Consider the following 25,445-nt stretch of genomic DNA (forward strand, 5'->3'; position numbering starts at 1 on the left):
TTTTAGGACTCTTTTTTTATGAAACCTTCTTTAAATCACATTGTGTGTGAATGGATTTGCCTTTTTGCTTTTTATGCTGTTTATCTGCTTCATTTAGCATTCTCACTTCCTAATCCCATCAGTCCCAAAACATCTCAGCAAAACAACTCATCAGTAGAAACCTTTTATCACAACTCAGATGACCACAATGTTTATTTTGATATTTTTAGTACATTTTATGATGGACTCGAAGTCCAAATGTCAGCACTGAAAAATAGAGGAAAAAATACGGTTGGACTGTGATGTAGTGGGTAGCACTCATGCCTTGCAGTGAAAAGGTCTTGGTTCAAATCTCAGCTGGGACTTTTCTGTTTACATGTTCTCCCCAGTTCATAAACATGCTTCATAGGATAATTGGAGTCTCTAAATTGTCTCTTGGTACAGTCCTGCCGTCTTATCACTCAATGCAAAAACATACTAGAGATCACAACGTTAATTAAAAAGCAAAATACGGATATATAAAAATCGATATTACATTTTTGGAAAACAAAATGGAATGTTAAAAAACGAAACACGATGAGAAATTGAAAAAGGTGACTGGATGATAATATCCAGTATCGCTTCATGTCAAATAACTTTCAGCTGAAATGATGGACAAACGTCATCGTCCATCAGCGATGTCCCAAAACCTTTTCCAGTGTCTCATCATCGTTTCTTTTTACTAACATTTCATTTTGATTTCTGGAAATTACTTTTGCATTCAAAAATGTGTTTTTCTTTTTTGTTTTTCATGGAAACCCCCAACCTATGGTGCTCGGCATTTTTGTTACACGGTAATGTTAGGTTGAGGGTGTGAGGGGCTGGAAGCTAGTGGGTTTTCAGATTTTGTGTGAAAACTGCCTCAATTAAAAGACACTCGGAACGCTTTAAGATAGATACAAACTTTAATTTAGTATTGGAAAGTTAATCAAATCAATTTTAAAAAATTCAACAAAAATTGGGGACATCTTTGGATTTGTGTATATAAAATTTAGTAGAAAAAAATAATAATTTAACAATATTTTCCTTTTTTTACCATCAAAACTAAAACAGATAATTACATGTGTGTAAGGTTTATGACGCTATTAATTTTTAATATAATTTTTAATCAATGTTCGGTTTTAGTTGCAATGGGTTTATGATTTTTTTTTATTTAAATGTCTTTAATTAAAGTAATGGGCAATGGACTTAGTAGAGGGGCCTCCCGTACGTAAAGCAGAAAGGGGGGTGCGTCCTTACGTCACACGCAACAAGTGGTAAAAAGTTGTTGGACCCCCCGCCCCCTCCCACCCCTCCTCCTCCCCTGTATGTTTTTGTTGAGGGAAAAGTTGTTGGGAGTTTTGCTCGTGTGAATGCAGCGCCTCCGCCGCTTTTCGGCCCTCGGTACTAGCAGAGGGGAATGCCCGCCGTTTCGTTCCTTCAAGTCGGAGAAAGAGCCGAGGAGCAGAACCTTCCAGATCTTTATGTGAAAACGTAACCTTTTCGGGCTCCAACGTCTCGTTAGCTTCCTTGCTAGCTCCCAAAGTTGACGCTACCTCGCCTCACACTCACCGCTGTGTGTCCCGTCGGAAGTTAGCGGGTTTGTGGGGAAGGAAAAAAAATTAACAAAAACCCGCAGAGATGGCGGAAACCAAGATAATTTATCACATCGACGAGGAGGAGACGCCGTACTTGGTGAAGATACCGATAGCTGCCGAAAACATCACTTTGTTGGATTTTAAACAAGTGTTGAACAAGCCAAACTACAAGTTCTTCTTCAAGTCTATGGACCAAGACTTTGGGTGAGCTGCTGAGATTTCTTCTTCCTGCGCTGAACATGAAAGGATTGATTACGCTAAAAGTAAAGGAACTAAAATTTAAGCGACCAAACGTTCATTCAGAGGCTCATATAATTCAAATTGTGTGGCAAAAATAATATACACATTTATTTTTTCCTACTAGTTTTCAGTGCGTCAGTAGCTGAAAAAAACGCTCCAAAATAGCAGGAAAAACCGTTTTAAATGACATTAAATGTGTATTTTTTTGTCTATTTAGTTTGTTCCTTACAAAACTGTTGGAATAAACGACTCACTGAGTTGTTTTTTCTCCTCTAACGAGAAACCACGCAGTGATGAAGATCATAGCGGTTCTTTAAATACTTTGGATTCTGTGGAATATTTTCAGAATAAAAGACTCCCATTACAATGAGAGGCATTCCTCGGCCCTGCAGCTTTTCTTAGCCCTAATAATCCTCCTCCTCTTCCTCTCCCCCCTCTCCTTCAAGTGAACTCCTCTTTTCTTTCTTGCGGGACTGCAGCCAGAGTTTTGTCCTTTCTCCTTCACACTTCAGCCCGCTTTCCATCCTTTCAATCCCCAACTCCTATTCTATGTAGCTTCTCCTTCAGGTAGAAGACAGGAAAACTGTCTTTCCTCTTCCATGTCATGGTCTGTAGTAGAGGAATGGACGATGGTTAGTTTAAGTCGGTTTCTATTATTATTATGTGTGTACTTGTCTTTTGGTTGGACCATCAGGATATTTATTCTCTCAACCAGAACCTTGATTTAAAAAAATATATAATTTGTTTTATATTGTATTGTGCCTTATAAACTCTAATTAAGATATTTTGAATTGAAATCAACATGGATTTATCACAGGTTAGGCAGTTCTTATTAAAGATGTTTCTGTAGTAGAGAAGTATGCATTCCTCTATAGCTTCTAGTAGCCAATTTCACTCCTGGGTTTTAGTCACAAGGACCTTTTGTTTTTTTTGGGACCATAAGACGCTCCTAAAATCAACAGTGCATTGTATGTATGAATTCTGGTTGTGTTAATTGATGTGGAACCGATTTTCTTTGGTAAATGGCGCTCAAAAATCTGTCCAAATACTTCAGAGAGACTTTGGTAAACTACAAAGCTGCACCTGGAGCATTAAAGCCTTGTTTCCACTCAGCGATCCGGTCCGGTTTAGAAAGCGATTCAGGTGAGCGTTTCCACTCAAAGTTGGACCGGCGCATGTGGGACGTTTGAGAGAAGATTGTGGTCGGCAGAGCAGAACACAGCCGCTTTCTTTTGTTGTAACGACCTTTAGCCAATCGACAGGTTTCAACAGTAGCTCCGCCCAAACCGATCTGTTCCATTTTTCTATGGACCTACAACCAACAGGGGCCCAAAAATGGTACGGTTAATGGGTCCATTTTACCTAGTGAAGTGATACGTATTGTGTTTCAACATAATGGATTGAAAAAGTGTTCTGTATTTTGTGTTACAACTGAACAACGTTGAGAGTTACTGTCAATAAAGTTTGACTTATCTGCAGAGTCTGATTATTGCAGGTAGGAGAGAAGAACTCAGTTCACTAGAAAAAGGTTCCATCAACCCCCTCTTGACCAATTCTATGCATTAGGCCAACTTTGTGCATTCTGGCTATTGTAGTTATATCACATGAAATGACTGTTGTATTGCTCAATCTGCCTTATGGTCCAACAAATCTTTTTGGTTTTAGACCCTCCAGAAAATAACCCATCATGGAGAGGGGCTCTTGATTCCACCTTCTAAAATCAGACAAACATATTGAATATCCTTTTTGGTTTAACACGTTATTTTTGATCCAAGTGGCTCGTTTATATATGCTCACTTTTCAGTAGAATTATTGTTTCCAAATTCTCATAAATGATGCTGCACTTGTTGTAGCTCTCATTTTTTATTGGCTCAGAATTGGGGCTGAACGATATGAAGAAAACTTGCGATATGCGATATGAGTGATCAATATTGCGATAACGATATCATTTGCGGTAAATAAACAAATAGCAAAACAACCAAAAGCATCATTCCCATTTCACTGCAACAGTTTAAAATGTATAGTCCAAATGAACCTCGGCGAGGTAGGATGCAAACATCTAACATAAAAGGGTCCATCCGATTGGTCAAATGCATAAAGGGATTTATTTGATTCATTAAATGCTTCAAGCTGCCATAAGATTGTTTTAGCATATTTAAGGTAACCATTTATTGCGATTTGTGATGACTTTTGCGATATGCATATTGCACAGCTTGATATCGCGATAACGATAAATTTGCGGTATATTGTGTGCAGGCCTACTCAGAATGCAGTGTGACGTTGTTCAAATTAAACCTTTATTAAACCAGAATGGTCAAGTATTGACAAACGTAGGTTAAAGAATAAAGAATCAATCAAACCCAGAGCTAAAGTTTTTTTAACCCTTTTATCTTGGATGTTGGCAATGACACGTTTGTGCAAACACTCTTTACACTGAAAAATGTCAACGCTTTCTAAAAGATGAGACGCTACAGACAATACAATGTTGTAATGGGCAAAAAACTCAGAAGTTCACAAATAGCCCCTATGTTTCCAAGGAAGACAGTTATTCCTGGTTAATTTTATTCTTTTTCTGACCAAAACTGTTACAGTCAATGTTACAATAAACAAACTGAGGCTGTCTACATGCCTGCAAATGCAGAATAACTGAATTAGCAGATATATACAAATTAATCCATGGAAATATGGTCATTTGTAGATCCTCATCTACATGGTTATCTTGGAAGAAGCTTTCAAAGTTTCGGTGACTCAAGGCCCATTATTGACCCTTGTGCTACCCTAGGCACTTTAACATTGGGAGTTGGGTCATCTAGACCCACTAGACAGTGCCCTGAACCTTTTTTCTTCAATGATTTGTGATCTTCACTGGTGTCCATGGATTACATGAAATCTTTCCACCTGTATCCACCTTTGTCATGGCAGGGAGAACACGTCAATGTAAGGTGGGGTCATCTAAGATAGATCAAGAGTTACGCAGAAACCCAACTTCAGCTTCATCCCATGCAACTAACCTGACATATGACGCAGGTGTAGGATTTTCCTTAAAAAACAGGTTCCTTGAGAGTTTTTGGCACTAATCCAACAAGCTGGAGTTACAACGCTGACTTGTTTTGTGGATAAACAATGCAAGAACGGCAGATTTTATTGATCATTTTGGCCCAACAAGACCATGAACCGTTTTTTCTACCATGATTTGTGATCTTCACTGGTGTCCATGGATTACATGAAATCCTCTCCACCTTTATCCACCTTTGTCATGGTAGGGAGAACACGTCAATGTAAGGGTGGGGTCATTTTGACCCCAGAAGATAGCACAAGGGATAAATAAACAAAACAATGTCCATCTGTTCTCGTAAACGTTGGGAGCTAATTGAACAAAAATAAAATTTAGATATAAATTGCATTTTTGTTTGTTCTATGCAACTGTCTTTTTTTTAAACAACATTGTTATATTGGATGCCTTAGTTTAGCGCACTAAAAAAAACTGCATCTGAATATTTTCACTATAGACTAATACATTTTAATTTCAATCTTGTTGTTTGTGGTGGGTTCTGCAGAACCGTGTTCTCCTGCTTAAGGCATGCAAACCTTTGCAGGCATGCAGAACACAGGCATAAAAACACCTCACTGGGTTCTAGATGACTTCTGCTAGATTACCCGATGTGCTGCATTGGTAGAATAAACAAAATTTTTTTAAATTCTTTTTTTTTAGTATATGTGGTCCTGATCCCTTAGAAGCTGCTTCTGGGTCACGTTTGATCTGTAGGCCACTATTTATAAAGCCCTGCTTTAAGTACAGCTGATAAATGAGTGTGCTAAAGAGAAGTAAATTAGAAAGCAAGCATGCAAATTACCGTATGTTTATTATCACTAGAGTGAAAGTGATAAGTATTTATCTTAATTAGAAATCATTTTGACTCAATTTGTGATTATCTAAATGTATACAGTCAATAATGATTTGAATTAAAATGAGAGATTTTGATTTGCGTTCATCTTAAGCGCGAAGATCTTTAATTTTTTTATTACATTAGCTGTGATGCTGTCTTAACAAACAGGAAAACACGAAGATCAGACTTCTTAAAACGACCAAATTCTTTCCAAACCAACAGAGTTTAATGAAGAGAGTGATTATTAATGAATTTAGAACAATTGACAATAAAAAGGGGTTTATCTAACGGTTTAGGTTTTTTTTTTGTGGATTGACTTTATAAACATAAAAGTTTATTAAAATTTCCACAGGTATTATTAATATTAATGAACCACAAAAAGTCAGATATCTTCTCCCAGACCAAACCGGTCGGTTTACTAGGATTAGCATCAGATGCTAATGGAGAGTTTAGCTAAACCTGCTCAACAGGCTTCAGTGTCACAACAAACACAAAAGGCTTTAATGCGAGAAGCTTGGGAGTTTTACCATAACAAAAGAATAACTATTTATTGTTTATTGTAAATAGGCAACAACTCCACAAACATCTGTGTTTTCAGATGTCAAAGTCCCACTCCAATCATCATCATTTTGATGGACTTTTAATTATGATGATACTGTTTTTAGCCAAAATAAAAAAAATCTTGTGGTGTGTTCTAGGACATAGTTTGTCTTCAGAGCGGGGAGCTCATGACCCGCCCAGCTTATTTTTTACAGAACTGCATTTTTGTCATCTGCTCTTGATGCACAACGATTTGAATAAAGAAATACTCAGAAATGCCACAAGAACGCATTAAAAACACCAAAAATCCATCAGAGTGGGTCATCAATTGATGTCTACTCTTATTTCTAGGACTGTGAATGCCCAAGATAAACAAAAACAGCAACATTTTCTTAGAATATGTGGTAGCATCCCCCTCTTTGAATGTCTAAATCATTTCACCAAATTTCAAAGGGTCAGCTGTCCAGTCATAGCCGGTACCCCCCCCCCCCCCCCCACTCCAGCCCTAAAAAGGGAGTCCTCTAACGTTGTGTGTTTTCCTTTGCCATGGTCGAGGCCAGCTGTTGACTGACGCTGCATGTGTGGCGGAGCCGGGGTTTGTGTGGGGAACCTGGGGCTGGACGGAGGCCATTTGGTGGGGGTCTCGTTGTGTCCGCAGAGAGCAGAAAGACGGGGACCGAACAGGGCGGTGTTGGGTTGGAGCTACTGGATATTCCTCTATGTGAATGTGCTTTCAGAGGCTTGGGGCCTGTTTCAGCGAGATTAATTATTGGGAAGCTAATGCCGTGTTGAATGCTGGGCATTTAGTGGTAACAGGGGAATAGAAGAATGGAGGAGGGTTGGGAGGAGCTTAAGGTTTTACTGACTGCAAACTGGGCTCAGCATATTTTCAGGCTTGTTTGTGCATTTTTGCTGGCATTTTGGAGCGTGTGTGAGCTGACTGCCCCGGAGTTTGTTTAGAGCAGTGCTTCTCAATTATTTTTTGCCAGGCCCCCCCTAGGAAAAGAAAATGTTTCGCGCCCCCCCTGACCCCCCCCCCCCCATAACCCCCCCCCCCCCACACACACACACACACAGACACACTCGCGCGGTGACAATACATCAGGTCAGTATCTATAAAATTTGTATACCTAAAATTGTATCTTTTAACACTAACAAAAGAAAAAAGCAAAATAAATCCACTTTCAACAAATATTAACTTTATTTAGCCACAGAAACCCTGTTCTAGTCTAAAACAGAAAAGAAGCTGAAAGTACCTGAAATAAAAAAAAATCTGTCATTCCTTATTTAAACTAGAAACATTTTGACCAACTGAACCATTTGATGCTGAAAAAAATAATTCAATCAATAAATAATATTAAATCTAAATTGATCTGAAACATTAACACAGCAGCACCAATATATTTAACGTTTTTAGTCTGAAGAAATAGGTAAAAACGTGCTGATTTTTTTTTTTCTAAATGACGGATTGTTTATTTCTGATCTCATAAAAGTGCAGCTGTTTTCCTGCATTACCTGCTGTCTTTCTGTCTGTCTGAAACCAACTAAACCACAGGCAGACAAAGAAAACATGGATGGAAAATAAAGACACGTCATCAAAATGTCTACAATAGTTCATAAAGAATGACATTGTTAGCATGAGCTTAGGAATCTAAGGGCAGCGGTGATCTTGGGCAACAGGCAGCGGTAGCAGTGGTCCGCGTGCCCCGATTCCCCTGGCAGACAGGGCCCACACCACCCCTCCCCTTTCGTTCTCACTCGCGCAGCCGCGGACAGACAGAACAGACAATAGGAACCGAATAGTGGACCAGATTATTTTCCAAGCACTGAGCCGCTGTCACCGCTGCCCCCACGTTAAATTTGCGCACCGGACAAACCTGTGCCTAAAACCGCCACCACCGCGCGCCCCCCCTGGCATCGCTTCGTGCCCCCCCCTGGGGGCGCGCCCCACTATTTGAGAAGCACTGGTTTAGAGGGCTGTGGAATGAAGACAACTCTGGTGGTTGTTGATGCATCTGCTCCTCATGCTGTCTAGACGTCGTTTATGCGAGGAGGGAAAACGCTGAATAAATGAAGCGCAACTAGATTATTTGTTTGTTCACCAACAGTCGGCGACCACACAGACGAAAACTCCCAGAAAGCTCAGACATCCTGCTTCAGATCCCCACGAGTGCGCTAAACGATCTGCATGCTAACACTCGCCCACAAACCCAGCGCTCAACAGCTGCTCACAGAAGCCCAGTGGAGCCGGGCCTAATCTCTCACACAAGAAGGACCCAGACAAGCTGACAGGGCTGGAAAACTAACCAGCGTTTGAAAGAAAATCTGTTAACATTCACGTGACGCACCGTCCATAAATGCAACGCAAAGCTGAGGAAAAGCAGGGAACACAAGTTAAGAGGAGAGAAGTAAAAGATTCTGACATTAACTTCCTTTGATTCATATTTTTTTTCTACAAGCAAATGAAATTATAAAACGTCTTGATGAATAACCAGGAACAAAAGCAGTTTATTACATTATGCTGTAAATGATAGTCTCCAATCTTTTTCAGGCTACAGACCGGTTTAATATCAGAGAATATTTTCACAGACCGGCCTGAACAAAGCTAACGGTGGCAACAGTTTTAGAATAAAATTATAATTGTACTTCTTTATTCATTTTTTGCTCATGGTTTCTCTTTAAAGTTAAGGTGCAGCGGATAAACAGCAATGATCTGGGTGAATGCTGAATTCCAATTGGCTGCAGGGTGGTGTCCTTTAAAATGCAAGTAGTTGACACCTAAAAATGAAGCTTCTGTCACATAGCTTGAATGTCCTATATTATTGAGCTGGCCTAAACACCAGTTGGTAACCGGGACAACAGAAACAAAGGTCTCTGTCGCTTAAATGGCTCTATGATGGACATGCTGGTAAATCTATCAAAGGTTATTATCAATGGCAACATTGCAATAAATTTTAAAGAGTGTTTTGTCTGTCTTGCTGCATGATACAGAGTGATGATGTGTTTATAAATAATTTTATTATAAAATGATGAAAGACATTGATTTTTAGTTGATACATATTTCATGATCAGAGTTAGTACTAAATATTTCTTACAATAAAAGCAATTTAGGAAACTGCCTGTGGACTTTGTTGCTTTGAAACAAATGTTTGCTTCATCATCTGAAAAAAAACAAGCGTTAAGAGGACCGCTGTCCCTCTGAAATGCTGCTTTGTATCACTCAATGTGACGTTTAGCCTCCGCTGTGGCAGAGATGGATCGCTACAAGCGCAGTAGCTGTTACCATGGCATCACGCCACACCGCGTATCAAATGACCTGCTTCTTGTGGAAAAACAACTCAGACGTAAAAATAACAGCATTACTAATATTTGATTTAATATTTCTTTCTTTCGTAAGTGACCTTGGTATGAGCGGAATAATGCCCTTTGATGTGTACATTATCAGAAAACGATAGACTTTGTAGAAGTTACCGTCCTCCACTTAGCATTGGATGGTTAACTCTTCCACGTCATCCATACATTGCTGATAATGGACACCTCGTTGGGCAATATTGCTTACGTAACTATACAAAATCTGGTATTTTCTTAAAGTTATAACGAACATGAATCCACCATGCTTGAAACTTTTTAAGCAGCGTCCTTATCACATTAAAGAGTTGGTCGCTGCATATGATGCAGAGTGGGCTTGGTGTCATTGTGATAAATCAGTACTTTGAGTAAAGAGGGTTTTTGCCTTTTTATTGCAGATTTACCTTTTTTATCCATTGCAGGCTATTCTGTTTCTTCTCGACTCTTTTCTGTGCAAATAAACTTTCTAAAGACATTTTGTGTTTTCAGAACCTCACTAGTTTGGAGTTTCAATTTACCGTACTGGCTTTAACAGCCGCTTTAAAAAGGTAGCAAATGTTTTTATGACACGTGACGGAGAAGAACAACTCGCCATGCGTCAAGTGAGTCATAGATGCATGTAGAGGACAAGCCGGTAGTTTTTTAAAATAAAGCTTTCTCTAAAATTAAATAAGTAAACGGCAATAATTTTAGTTTTGTACGATTTTCTCTGTGTCCTGGTTTCAAAAGACTATCAAACTATCAAACGACTGTCAAAAACAAAGCTACCAAAAGGCAAATGCTTTATTTAAGACTGTATATTTTATGTTTATGAAGTGAGTGTAAATGAGAAATGTGTGTTATTGTTGTACTGCTGCCTCTTGGCCAGGACGCTATTGCAAAAGAGATTTTAAATCTCAATGAGTTTTTATCCTGGTTAAATAAAGGTAAAGTAAGAAACAAAAGACTCACAGGCTGGAACTGGTCTGTGGCCCAGGGGTCCTGAGGCGACTGTAACTTCACTGCTCAAAAGAATGGGTTTTTAGCTGCCTGCTGATACACTTGATGGGACGCTCTGAGGCTGCTGCTGCAGAGCTGTAATTACATACTTTGTTTGGAGTGGCACCATCATGTCAGAACACTGTCAGAGGTAAAGAAAGCTGCCCCCCCCCCTTCTCCACCGGTATCCTAGAGCTTCAACGGAAACCACAACAAAGCATTTTCAGATCTGAAATGCAGACGAACGAACCCTTAAAGCTCTGTGCTCAAGGATTGGCGGTGTTGGAGTTCCTCAAGAGGCATCACTTACTTTGTTTGCAAAGTCATTCCAATGTAGGAAACTAAAAAGGAATTCACTTTATCTGTGTCACATCAGCTTTGGAAACATGACTAATGCTGACTTTTATTGTGAGTTCAGAGAAAAAGGTTGAAGCTGCATTGTGTTTTAAATTCCATTTGCGTTTTAAAAACAGTTTAAGTATCTACATCTGTGTCTTGTTCTGTTTTTGTTTTAGTAATAAAGCTTAAACAATTCAACAATACCGTACCAAATACAATAATACAATATTTTTGTTAAGACTGAACGTCTCATGAGAACTTTTTCTTTCTTTTTCCCAGAGTGGTGAAGGAGGAGATATCGGACGATAGCGCCAAATTGCCTTGTTTTAACGGCAGAGTGGTGTCGTGGGTAAGTAAGAATAAAACGAGTCATTTTTAAAATTGGAAATCAGTGCTAGAATCTGCGTTAATTTCTCTTGTATCTTTTAGTTGTTAATAATAATAATAATAATAATAATGGATTGGATTTATCTGCGCTTTTCAAGTCACTCAAAGCTTTTACAATGTGTCCATTATTCATTCACTCTTCATTCATACTTGGTGATGGTAACTACTGATGTAGCTGCCCTGGGGTAGACTGACAGAGGCGTGGCTGCCAGTTCGCGCCTACGGCCCCTCTGACCATCACCGGGACATTCAAACATATTCACACACCACTGGAGCCACACTGGAGGCAAGGAGGGTGAAGTGTCTTGCCCATGGACACAACGACAGTTGGCTGGGGGGGAGTTGGGATCGAACCGCCGACCCTTCGATCATTGGACGACTCGCTCATCCGCCTGAGCCACTGCCGCCCATACTTCAGCATAGGGTTGTGCCGATACCATCGTCCATCGTGATGGGTGACTGACTTCACGATGGAGAGACACCATCGTGATGCCACGCCCCCGCCACGCTGCGAGTCGACACCATAACACGCGATTACATGTGCAAAATATCTTGATCGGATCAATGGTCGGATTAGAATTCACCCGTGTAAATGGGCCCAGAAAAATGTTTTCAGAATTTAACAAACGTTCACATGGGGTCACACTTTTGGTCGGAATAAATCATTCGCACATTAATGTGACGGTTATTATGAAGCGCCTGTTGGCTCATCATTTTAATTTTAATCCGTGTGGCCAGTGCTTTTTCTGTTGAAGAACGGAGCCGGAAACGAAGCCAGGATTAGCAGTATGCTAACACAGGCTAACAACATTAGCTTTGGAGGAACATAAAATCCATGCGGGAAATTCTGCAATCTGCAACTTGGCTGCACTTAAATATGTGGGAATAATATCAGCCTTCATTTTGTCTGGACACGACTGAAAACACAAATCCATGAGATTGTTTGAACGGTTTCTAAGGACTGAGATACATTTCTGCTTTGAAGCTTACACCACCCCAAAGCTGCTGTGTGTGCTGGCGGTCCAAGCTCTGCTCGGACACACACTTTTAGACCCGGTTCTCCTAGCTCGTTCCCCTAGAGCTGTGAGACGGATCGCAGTCCTAACTTTCCCACACATAGCGCACACGTAACAAAGCGTCCTCCCTTCCCCTCAAACACAAAGCTGTAAGTCCGCGCTCCACCGGTCCATTTGACTAATTCAGTACGGGAGCAAACTACTTCTTTTCTATTTTTTTTTTTTTTTTTTTTGTTAAAGTCACTTCCCTCAGTTTATACTGTATCATCGCGGATGAGTCATTAGTTGGGAAATAAAATATATAAAGTAAAATAACGAATAATAATTATATAATAATTATAATAACGAAAAATTACCCTCCGACGATATTATCGTCCATCCCGATGGTTTACTCCAAACATCGTCAACTGCCAATTTAAGGGACGTCGCCCAACCCTACTTCAACATGTTTCCATACAAACATCTGTTTAGTAGGCAGGCAGGTTCGTTTTTCTTTATATCTCAGACTTCTTATCTTATCCTGTAAACCTTGAAATAACCTAGTAGTCGATACAAAAATGAGATTTTGCAATGCATTAGAATTAGGCTGTCAATAACGATTAATACAGTAGTTGATTAGTCAAGGATTATTGTTTACGTAAAGTGATGGGCAGTTGTTGTTTTTTTAACAAAAGGTGATAATGCTGGTAATCAGTCAATGGAGGTTCACGTTTTCACAAAATGGAAATTTTACATGTTTAGTTCATGAATTTCAATTTCTCCTTTATAAAAGATAAAAAGTTTAAGGTTCCAGGTAACCTATATGCTAGTACAAAAAAATACATCATTGTCTCACAAGCTGTAGGGTTCCTGATCCCTGAACTAAATCATTGTCTAAACCTCCCATAATTCTAGCAAGCAAAACATATTTTTATGAACATAAGTTTTACTGTATTGCAATTAGTGAACATTAAAATATTCTACAGTATTTTTTTCTTCATTAGTTTACAAAAGTGCCTTGGGTGGTAGCCAGTGTGCAGCATCCTAATCTTTAAATCCATCCTCTCCAAACATTGACAGAGGTCTCATTCCTTTTAGAAACACGTTAAAGATGCTCTATGTAAGTGTTGCAGCCATCTCTGGTGTGCACTGGCTCTTCCCCAGCCTACAGTCAATGGCACAGACCAGAATTTTGCACCCAGAACGCCCGTCATCACGTGTCCCTACGTAAAGTTGATCAACGAGGAGACATTAATAATTCTTTTTGTGTCCGGTCGTAATATTATGAATCTTAGACTGACCTTTTTCTGCTAGTCCTGTGTTCAGACTCCAAGGGTTTCTGGGGGAAACCTTTTATTACTGTTCTCCTTCACTCTCTGCACGCGCTCTCGCACCCTCTTGCGCTGCACACGCTCCCTCTTTTTACACACACACACGCGCGGTTTCAGCAGCACATACACATTCTCATTCTACATCAAAAGTTTCCGTCTGCCGAGGAAATACGACAAATTTACTGTGTTCTAATTATTGATTTCCGTTGTATTCATTTCCATTGCAAGCTGCGTGGGTTCTTGAGTGAGCAAAATCCCAGACCGTCACAGCTCTACTCCAGAGTGGTTTAATCAGAATCAGCTCTTTCCTTCTACACACGCAGCGCGCAGACACAAATACACATAGTCATTCTACAACAGCTATATGATTAGCTCATTAGTTAAATAGTTAGTTGTTACTGTTATTTCTTAATAAAGAATACTGCGTTGTAATTGTGTTCATTTGCGACACGGCCACTGGGAGATTTTGTGTTGGCAGTGGGGGCGTGCGGTTAACCGCGACACCGCGCCCCCTGCTGGTTCATCACCGCGGTAATCAAAAATCCCACACTTCACAGCTCTAGCTGTGCAAAATGAAGTGAAATCTAATTTTTTTAATGTACCATTGCAGTCTAACAGTGGTCACATCTGTTACTTTGGTGAACGAGGAAGTAAGCTGTCTGGAAAAACTTAGATTATAAGATTTTCACCATTTTGAAAGCGCTTAAATCGTCGTCAAATCAGCTAACAACGTGTTGTCCACCTTTCCTGTCAGGGGGCACCTACTGCAGTTCAGCTTCCACTGATTCCCACAGGCTGGATTCTCTTCCTGACACAACTCTGTGCAGACCCCTTGTGGCTACATAGTATATATATAAATGCAATGTTTTTTTTATTGCCCACGGTGGGGGTAAATGTTTTGAATTTAGTTTTGTTTTTTGCTTAGATGTCGCTATTTCTGACATATGTATAATGTTAGGAAGAAGATAGAACGGTTTTTTTCTATTGTGATTAAAAATCTTGATTAAGAGGTGCCAGAGTGATGCTAATGAGATAAATCTTGAACAAAGTTTCTTATAAGGCAAATTTTAAACTTTAACTTTTCATTTTGGAAAGAAATGTCACCCACTTATTGCAAAGCAATAAGTGGGTGACATAAGTGGCAATAAGTGGGTCTTGAGCTTATCGTTTCCAAACTGCATTTTATCTAAAAAGCGAGCAAAGAATATGTTTACAAATATTTTTTTTAATTCAACTTTTAAATTATATAACTGAGTTGAAGCTATAGTTCAGATCTTTTTTTTTTTCTTTTTTTTACAGTTATTTTTAATTCTTTTAGACTCTGAGATAGTGGAACCTCTGGTTCAGAGGGAACATCAAAGGTTTTGTTGTGGGTCAGAGGATCAGATTTATACCTTACACAGAGCTTAAGGATTCATGGGAGTTTGTCCATCCAGAACCACATGTGTGTGTTGTGGATTTGGAGAAAGTGTTTGTAGAAAAGATCTGGGAATTTGAGGTCTGAGTTCCCTCTAGTCTCTGTAAACCAGAGCAGGAGTTTGGTTTCTTTGCTTTGCAGTCAATTGAATCTTTTTACAGTTCAAGTTGGACTCTGCCAGAAATGGCCTTTATCACCAGCTCTGCTCCGCATTTGTATGAACAGAATTTCTAGACAGAGCTGGGGGCTGGAGGGAGACTATTTAAGGGAACAGAGAATTTCATCTCTGCTTTTTGCATATTTCGTTCTTCTGTTTTCTTCATCAAACCAGGACCTTTAACCCTTGTGCTATCTTTGATGACCCCACCCTTACATTGACAAAGGTGGATAAAGGTGGAAAGATTTCATGTAATCAATGGACACCAGTGAAGATCACAAATCATTGAAGAAAAAAGTTCAGAGCACTGTCTAGTAGTGGGTCTAGATGACCCAACTCCAAGTACCTAGGATAGCACAAGGGTTACTGGACTCTGGAGTTGGAGGCCATGGTTCTGGTTGTATTTTAAGGTCTTGTTCACAAATGATGCTGTTCCATCAATCCATTGCAGTAAAGAAGAAGCTGAACCAAGAGGCAAAACTCTTCATTGAGTCATGTTCCATGTCTTACCATTGGTCATGAGATTTGAGTCATGACCAAAACGACAAGACTTAACAACGAAGCTTCAGCTCCAGTGTTCACATTCTTGTTTCGACTACGTTAACTCTTCAAGTGTAACGTCATTCCAGCGGATTATTAAGCAGAAAAAAGCAGTCTTGTGCTGACAACACTGATTATGTTTACACAATCAGTGTAAATCAGCTGGTTCTGTTATGGAGAAAAGTGGCTTTGTATCGTTATGTAACATTTTACATTAAATAGTAGATCTGTTAATGCTGTTAGAGTAGCGTTAAACGAGGAGTTTTCTCTTCGAGGTGGCTTTCTCCTCCCTTAGATATAGATGTAGAGGAGCTCAGAGTGGAGCTGCTGCTCCTCCACATCTAGAAAATCCAGTTAAAGAGCCCATGGGACCTCTTGGTTGGCCCCTGGACAACTTTCCCCACTGAGAGGAGGTCCCTGGAAAGATCCTGGAGCTGCTGAAGGGACTCTTGCCTGACCAATAGACCTTACGTAGAGATAGACACAGCTGGGTGTGACGTCACCCATAGAAATGCCTTAACTCCACCCCCAGGGAAATAAAAGCCAATTCCGTTTTTCTGCATTACAGCCAGCGCCATTTGGAGCCAGTCGACAGTGATTGGTCTGAGTCAGGTTTCTATGCACCTACTATCGGCAATCATAAGTAAGCTTGTTCACTTCCCATTTGTCTGTCCATTTCCTATTTACTGTCAATGGGCTAGCCCTGGGAGCTCCTTGGGGGGTCTTCCCCCTGGCAGAACTGAAGGAAGTTTTGTGGGGAGAGACGTGTAGGCGCCTCTGCTTAGACTTAGCACTGGACAAACGGAAGACGACGGATGAACTTCAAATTAAAAGAAAAACATATGTTCAATTTAAGCTGTTCTCTGTGAATAAACACTAAAATAAGAACAGAAGCCGTTAACTCCATCAGCATGAGTGGTTTCCTCAAATCAAGCTCTCCCATGCAACTTCCCTATCTTTAAAAGGAGAGGAGACCTTAAACCCAACCTCTTTAAATACCACTGAAAGGTCAAGGAGGATGCAACAACTTAACAGCACAGTCATCAGCAGCTTTTGTGCACTGTGATTGTCAGTCTGCTTGTTTATGCAGTTTAAAACAAGCTAAACCCCAAAAAATTTTATAGGAGACCTAAAGCAGATTAGAACAGTTGTATTTTACCACTACTGTACCTTATTAAAGGGAACATGGGTTTCTGTGTTTTCACTCCCAGGCACATCTGGACCGCGTGATCATGTGTTTAGCAAGTCATTAAATGTAGACCAGCTATTACTCTGAGCATATTTGACTATCCGACAAAACACAGCAGCAGGGTTGTTTTCAGTGGGTATGTGGAGACGAAAAGTCTTTCATTCTTCAGCTCTTCGTCAAAGTCCGTCATCAGTTGGAGAAACAGTCGTTTGCCAGATACAGCTCTAATACTTTGATTTAAGGTCCAGCTGTTAGCAGGTTTCATGCAGAAAGAGACCAAACATTGGCCTTGATAATCCGGCGGAGGTGGGACCATAGCATCTGTTGAGTCCATTAAAAAAAAGAATGAATGAATGAAAGGAAGAAAGGGGGGCAAAGCAACTGAGCTGTAAACCAAGGATGATGGACGGCTCCCAGAAGATGTTTCATCATCGCATTGAGGTTTGAAGCTCAAAGAGCTTTTGTTCATAAGTAGTTTGACAGATGTTAGATTGGAGTGATGTGGATTTGTTGAACACACCTCATTTCCAAAAAAAAAGCTATATTTTTATCCACTTGGCCTTTATATCAGTGAGACAGGATTTTCTTTCAGAGGCCTTAAAGACCCACTCATATAGTAAGAGTGTTTTTTGTCTTTTTAACATGTTCTTTTGGCATTTTCTCATGATGGAGAATAAAGATCAAGAAAATCAAGATTGAAATTGCATTTCTGAGTATTTCTTAAGTCAAACCACTGTGAATCGGGAGCAGATGAAAAAATGCAGTTGGAAAAAGCTTGTAGGTGTGACTAAAGAAGCCAGAATGGGCAGGCCACTAGCTCCCTTTACGCCCCATTACTATGCATCTAGTTATAGACGACTAGATCCATGTATGTCTTTGTTTTTATCGACCGAGCTGGCATCTGGTTTAAAACTGTAGGTTTAGGTAGCTCCAACATCGCTCGCCATTGTTGCACTGCTAACGTTAGGTTGGGGTTGTAAGGGGCTGTAAACAGATGGATGGCGGGAAGTAGGGGCGGCGGCTTACTCCACACCCAAGTGGGGTAAATTTTTAATGAATTACTGCTGTTCTGCAGAAACTGTCCTGCAAAACACAACAGGTTTTTGCTTTTGGCTAAAAATGGCTTAATCATAATTTAAAGAACACTGGCGAAGCTTTTACAATAGCTCAAAAAATGATCAAAACAGGTCTTTAAACTCACTATTTCCCGTTCCTTTTGACTGATTTTTATGCTTTTGTTACTGTAGTATAGTATTCCTCACGATTGTTGCATTGTATGTGTGTGTTTGTGCAGGTCTCTTGTATAATAACGAGAGACGGCTAAGTGCGAGATAGTGTTTCCGTTTGCCCTGGAGACGTCTGTCTGAAAACACTACAGTGTTTGTGTGTCAAAGCAGTTGACATGCTACCCCCTGATTCCTTCCCACTCCTTGTATTCCTTTTTCCTCAGCTTTCTCTGCCAGCTCTGTTCTTTTCCTCTCTCTGCTTCTCTCATTTGCTGTAAACGTTATGTGATGTGTATTTTTTTAATTTTTTTTGAAACTTTGTTTTCATTATTTTCATAGTTGGTGTCTTCAGACACTCCAGCTGCAGAGCCTCCAGTGGCAGTGGTCCCCCCTGTAGAAACAGCCACCCAACCTTCGCCACCCCCACCACCCTTACCACCCCCACCTGCAGAGAGGACTGGGGGCATCGGGGACTCCAGACCGCCCTCCTTCCAGTAAGTCATGTCTTGGTCACAACTGCCCTTACGGCTAGATACGTGCGAAAATGGGCAAACCTGCACGGAAAACCTCCAAACATTGGGTCGTAGATGGCCCGCCTAGCACGTGGAGCGAAACTTCTCATGCTCGTGTTTTGTCATGCTGTGGGTGACAGGTTGTAGCAAACACTTAAGCAAGGTGTGAGGGGTTCGTAGGGGGGAAGTAGTTGAGACGCATGGGGGTTGTTTTTTAACCCCCCTCCCTGAATCCTGCAGACTGTGCAAGAGGTTCGTTAGTAATGTTCACATGATAATTGTGCGCTGCCTAACTGTTAAAATTGAGGAAATTAGGCAATCAGAGCAGAGTATTTTGGGCATTCTGTGAGCACTTGCGTATCACCTGCACACCCTGTACTTGCAGTATTTGCGAGCGGTCAGTAGGGAGCCAGTACTCACCTTACGTATGACTACAGTGCGGTGTAAAGACATCGTATGGCACCATCACCTGAGCTTGTTTGAAAAAAAAAAAAAACCCAACTTGTTTTGGTTGTTTTTAAAACACAATAATGCTTCTAATTGTATGGAAAGTTGCATCATATCCCGACTGTCTGCCTGTATCAAGTTCCTGCAGGAAGAACAAAACGCAGGAGTCTTTGTAAATGATCTGTTCTGGGTCGCCCTTTTTTATCAACCGCTCCAGGAAAGTCCTTTAATATAAACTGGAGGAGCTTCAGATTTAATGCTGCTTCAGAATTGGAATAAGTCCCTCAAAAACAATATCTTAAAAAATGAAATGCTTGATCATAATGTCATGACTTGATCAACAGGGATAAGAGACCATACGTCTCATCAATCTTTCACCAATCTCCTGCTGTTATTTCCTGTAATGTGTTGTCACTCTCAGCAGTTAACCTTCTTGTTAAACTATCAAAAGTGAATAATGCACTAAAATCTGCCATATTTGAAAGTCATTATAGATTGATATAAAGGGGTTTAAAGAAGGCTGACTTTTAGATCTTTACCATGTTTAGTAATACTTTTCCATCTTAAATATGGAAGTAATTATCAGTTTCCCGAATTAATTGACTAACTTTTGCTGCCACCCTGGCCGTTGCAGCTTAGATGGACTAGCAGTGGTGCATGTGGGAATGCAGATGTCTGCAGCTTTAGCTCTGGACTTCCTAGGGGGTTTTCTTTATATTTTTTGGAGCCAGCCGCCTTGTAAACAAGCCCCCCAGAGATCAGAATGAGACAATGTGTGTGTGAATGGAGCGCCTAATCTCCAGCATTTACTCCGCAAGCACAAGCAAGTTGCAACGTCGTACTATTTTCTGATGACCGGCGTGCTAGTTTCCACTCATTCAACAACACTTTGGTTGTTGATGTCAGCACAAAATGGCTGTTAAGTCAGAAATCACGACTGTTTGCAAACAAAACAGCGATCGCGTTGGAGCCCGTCCACATCATCAGTACCGCCTAAACAGAAACTTCAAATACTGCATTTGAAAAGCCAGAAATCATCCTTCCAAACAACTGATTTCATGTGTTTGAGTCTCTTCCATGTCACAGTTGTATGAAAGAATCGGCTTTTACTACAATTGTGAATGAAGAAATGGTTCTGTGATCGCCAACAAGTCCAGTTGTGACATTTCTATTTTATTGATGACAAATGTGGGAATAAAGTCAACTCAGCAATGAAGTTGTAATTCATCTAACCTGGTAAAACTGTACCATTGGATTTGTCAGTTATTGCAGTCCATCACTACGGAGCTCCAAGCTTCATGTGGCCTTCAGATGAACTCAAGAATGTCATAAAACAGCTTTTAGGATTTATTAAGTTAAACATGACCGTGTGATGCAATGCTAGGAAGAAAATCGTCATTTGGACTGTAGCAGTGGAGACATGTCCTCTGGAGAGAGGAACTACACTTTTCCATCCACCAATCCATCTTACTGCATTGGGCCAAGTGTGAACTTTGGTGGTGGGAGGATTATGGTGTGGGGTTGGTCTTGCCAAACCCACCTAAAACTATGTGAAGAAATCATTTAGCACTTTCCAATGTATCTTTTTTTTTTTACATTTGAACCCAAACACTTTTCTGGATTTTCTACCCAGCAACTGTCTCTCAACTTGACGATGCGTTTTTGTAATGTTGACTTTAAAGAACCCCAGCACTGACACAGTTCTGGATTCAAACCCGATCCTCTTTAGGGTGTTTATTGTCAGCCATACACGTGAAACTTAAAAGAAGAAAAAGCCATGATGCATGTGTTTATAATAGGGTGCCATTTTATGATTTGTTGACATGTTTAACCCCTTAATGCCAAAGCTTTTGCTCCAGTGTTGACATTTTTCAACGACCATAAATCTTCAAATCCCCCTGGATTCTGTTGCAGAGAAAAGTGGTTTTGTGTGATTATGCAGAACTTTATATCATATTGGTGCAAAGCTGACATGAAAAGCCACTTTTCTCCATCACAGAATCCGTTGGAATGATGTTAATTGTGTAAATGGTCCAAGATTAACAGCAGATCAAAGAGCATGTGTTCGCCGGCGACAACGTCAATGTAAAGAGCCATTTTGATAAAAATCATGTTTTTAACATGTTCTTGTGGAATTTTCCTGAAGATGGAGGACATATATTGGGAAAGTTAAGCTCCAGATTGCAAAAAAGTGCCGTTTGAAAAAAAAAAAGCTTTTTTTTGTTGCACAGAAAATATGTTGGGCGGGCCACAATCTCCTTGCTCGAGGTCTCCGCAATGGGGAGGGGAAAGGGGGCGTGGATGCTCCCCGCTAACGGTCCCCGATAGAGGCAAATTCCTAAAGAACTACTGCCGCTCTTCAGAAACTGTCTTAGAAAATGCATGATCATAATTAAAAAAACACAGGAAAGATTTTAAAAATGGATCAAAAGATGATTGGAGCGTGTCTTTGTAGGGTTAAAGAACTTGGCTCACAGTGGTGGACAAAATTGTTGGTACCCCTCAGTTAAAGAAAGAAAGAAAGTCCACAATGCTCACTAAAATTACTTGAAACGTTCAAAAGTAACAATAAATTAAAATTTATTGAAAATTAAATAATCAAAATCGGCCATTACATTTGAGTTATTGATTAACAGAAGTATTTAAAAAAACAAACTAATGAAATATGGCTGGACAAAAATGATGGTACCTCCGTAAAAGACTGAGAACTAATTGCCCAGGGGGTCATGATGAACTCAGGTGTGTCCTTTAATTGACATCACAGCTGTTTTCAAACCCATAATCAGTCAGTCTGCCTATTCAAAGGGAGACAAATAGTCACGTTGCTGTTTGGTAAAAAGGTGTGAACCACACTGAACATGGACAACAGAAAGCCAAGGAGAGAATTGTCCCAGGACATTAGAAACAAAATTATAGACAAACATTGTAAAGGGGAAGGCCAGAAAACCATCTCTAAGCAGCTTGAAGTTCCTGTGACGACAGTGGCACATATTATTCAGAAGTTTAAGACCCACGGGACAGTAGCCAACCTCCCTGGACGTGGCCGGAAGAGGAAAATTGATGACAAATTGAGGAGACGGATAGTATGAACTGGATCCAAAGAGCCCAGAAAACCTCCAAAGACTTTAAAGGGGATCTCCTAGATCAAAAAAGGGAGACTGGAATTTGCAGAAATGCATGTTGACAAGCCACAAAGCTTCTGGGAAAATGTTGGACAGATGAGACAAAACTGGAGCTTTTTGGTACGGCACATCAGTTCTATGTTCGTAAACTCAAAAATGAAGCATAGAACGAAAAGAACACTGTCCCTACTAAGAAACATGGAGGAGGCTCAGTTATGTTTTGGGGCTGCTTTGCTGCATCTGCACAGGGTGTCTTGGAGTTGTGCAAGGTAAAAGGAAATCTCAAGATCATCAAGGCATTCTGGGTAGAAATGTGCTGCCTAGTGTCAGAAAGCTTGGTCTCAGTCACAGGTCATGGGTCTTCCAACAGGACAACGATCCAAAACACACAGCCAAAAACCCCCAAGAATGGCTAAGAGAAAAGCATTGGACTATTCTGAAGTGGCCTTCTATGAGCCCAGATCTAAATCCCATTGAACCTTTGTGGAAGGAGCTGAAACATGCCATTTGGAGAAGACACCCGTCAAACCTGAGACAACTGGAGCAGTTTGCTCATGAGGAGTGGGCCAAAATCCCTGTAGACAGGTGCAGAAGGCTCATTGGCAATTACAGAAACTGTTTAATTGCAGTGATTGCCTCAAAAGGTTATGCAACAAAATATTAAGTTATGGAGATACCATCATCTTTGTGCAGCCCTATTTTTTTTAAATAATTCTGTTAATCAACAACTTAAAAGTAAAAGCTTATTGTGATTATTTAATTTTCAATAAATTTTAATTTATTGTTTCTTTTGAACGTTTCAAGTCATGTCAGTGAGCATTGTGGACTTTCTTTCTTTCTTTAACTGAGGGGTCCCAACAATTTTGTCCACCACTGTAGATGCAAACGCGGCTTGTTGTGCATTGCATACCTCTGTTGTGTGTCATGCATTTGAACCTTCACTGGGAAATGTTACCGGACTTAGGAAGCCATGATGCACAGCTGCACAGACTGTCCTTTTATAAGATCATTATGCACATCCACCTTTGCAAAAGTTCAGATGTTGTTTGTTTTTGTGGGTGAGACGCAGACACGCTGCAGGGGCCAACTTTACAGTGATGCCATGAAACGGGCGGCACCCACAAGGAGCGAAATGCGGTGCCTCAGAGATTGAGTCGTTTTAGTTCTGGGTTGGAGCAGAACTCAGGAAAATAACTAATATTTAAGAAAAAATGTGTTCTTTTGTGGGCCAAAGGTGATTATAAATATGGATATGTTTTACTATAAAAGGCTTAAGAATAGCATGGTATAGGCCCTTTGACATAAACATCACATGACAGTGTTTTGATGATAAAAACTTGGTTAAAAAAATCATTAAAATACATTATTCTTTGCAAAAAAGGCATTGTGGTCTATAATTGCCAATCTAGTGAGCATCAATGCACACTGGCTTTTCACAGAGACTTCTGGGACGTTTCTAGGGCACTGGATTTTGGAATTGTTGATTCAGACAGCACTAAAAAATGGGTAAGGAACAATAAAATGTGTTTTTACGCTCCATCATCAGGATGATTCCTGTTCTCTTCTCCATCTTAAAGAACTGTTTTAGTTTCTTAAGGCAACTTTTGGAGGCTGTGCTCTGACTCACCCCCCCCCCCCCCCCCCGCTTCATCTGGAAACGTTTCAGCTTCATTATTTGACTTCAGGCTTTGTGTATTTTTCTCTCACGAGTCACCTTAAAAACTCCTGACTCGATGAACGTGGAGCAATCTCTGTTTTCCCAAAAGCTTCGCACTAAGTTGCTTATTTTACGCAAACTGGAAAAAAATATTTTGTTTCTTGCAGTAACTCATAGTTCAATTGAGGGCAGATAAGTCATGGGTTTTGGGTTTGTTTTTTACATCATTCTTTTTTTTTGAAGTTGAAATCTAGAGTGTTTCTGCTGCGGGGTTTGATAGATGAGAAGCTCTCATGTTTTAAAGGTTTCATTCATTACAGTTTATGGAGGCATCCAATCATTTTAAGCCAAACAGAGTTTCAGACTGCCTGCAGCTTTTGTTTTCCTGGTCACCTCGTGTGTGAAACGTTCCCTAAAATTCAGCCGCCAGTGGAGTTATTGGACACTCTCCAGAGACTCCCGAACGTCTCGCTTTCACGCGGTTTCTGGAAGAAGGATCGTTTAGTAAAAGGATATCGAGTCTTTGGGTTTTTAACTGAAAAACTTTTCATTGAAGTGAGAAGAAACCGGATCTCTGCCTGTGACAAAAACTGAGCAGAAGTTACACAATAAAGGCGGAAGACTATTTCATCGCCTAATTGGGACTAATTCATTTTATTTTGAGATGCAAAGGATATTTTTTCCTGTTGGTAAATACGTTTTGTCTTTTTCTTTCTTCTTCAGCCCCAATGCTACGGGCAGCGTAGAGACTTTGGATGAGCAGACGGAAACGGAGTCTGTTGTTTCCTTCAGGAGGGAGAGGCCTCGCCACCGGGAGAGCCTGGATCCACACGGTGAGCGCCGGCGCCGCATCCCAACAGGCCTTCCCGCCGCTGTCCTGTCCAGATTTGACGCTGCGCTGCTTGTTTATTTGCGTTTCATCCAGTTTGGGATGAGAAACTTAACCTAAATGACATGACGAAATATCTGTAAAGACTAAAGGGAGCAAACATGATGGTTCTTTTCTTCTGATCTCCTGTTTAAGGTTCTCGCATGAACGGTCAGAGCCGGTTGGAGCGCCACCTGGCGGGGTACGAGAGCTCCAGCACGGTGATGAGCAGCGAGCTGGAAACCACCAGTTTCTGCGACTCTGAGGATGACGACACCATGAGCAGGTAGGAAACTAAAGGGGGCGGAGTCTTTTAACCCATTAACCCTTTATCTTTATAGAACCACATGTGGCTTCTGTAAAAACTGATTTACAAAAAAAAGGTTCTAAAATTTCCTCAAGAAAGGCTTTAAACCTTTTCTTCCAGTCAGTTACTAAATGTAAATGCTCCAAAAAAGGGAACTAAAACTGATTTGACTGCATTTTGTGAGCAATTTCATCCATTTTTGAACAGCAACTCACTGCAATCACTTTCAGTGCATCTAATTATAGTCACAATAGATGAGATGTCATATCTTTTATTGCATTAGAAATATGGTTGATAATAAGAATATTGAATCATTTTTAAAGGTTGTTGTACTAGTCTGCATGGTTCATTAAAGAATAACCT

The 25,445-nt window shown here is 40.4% G+C and overlaps 1 protein-coding gene across 1 annotated transcript in view; it reads left to right on the forward strand.

Annotated features, from left to right (window-relative positions):
- The first annotated feature begins 1,306 nt into the window (after positions 1-1,306).
- dvl2 (dishevelled segment polarity protein 2) overlaps positions 1,307-25,445 on the forward strand; it is a 32,733-nt gene continuing 8,594 nt past the window's right edge. The window contains exons 1-5 of the mRNA XM_023966242.1: positions 1,307-1,799; positions 11,207-11,276; positions 18,509-18,663; positions 24,631-24,740; positions 24,932-25,061. Coding sequence (XP_023822010.1) covers positions 1,639-1,799; positions 11,207-11,276; positions 18,509-18,663; positions 24,631-24,740; positions 24,932-25,061 — 626 coding nt within the window. The 5' untranslated portion in view covers positions 1,307-1,638. The remainder of the gene's footprint in view (positions 1,800-11,206; positions 11,277-18,508; positions 18,664-24,630; positions 24,741-24,931; positions 25,062-25,445) is intronic.

This window comes from Oryzias latipes, chromosome 18, assembly GCF_002234675.1.
Source record: "Oryzias latipes chromosome 18, ASM223467v1".
Taxonomy (NCBI): Eukaryota; Metazoa; Chordata; class Actinopteri; order Beloniformes; family Adrianichthyidae; genus Oryzias; species Oryzias latipes.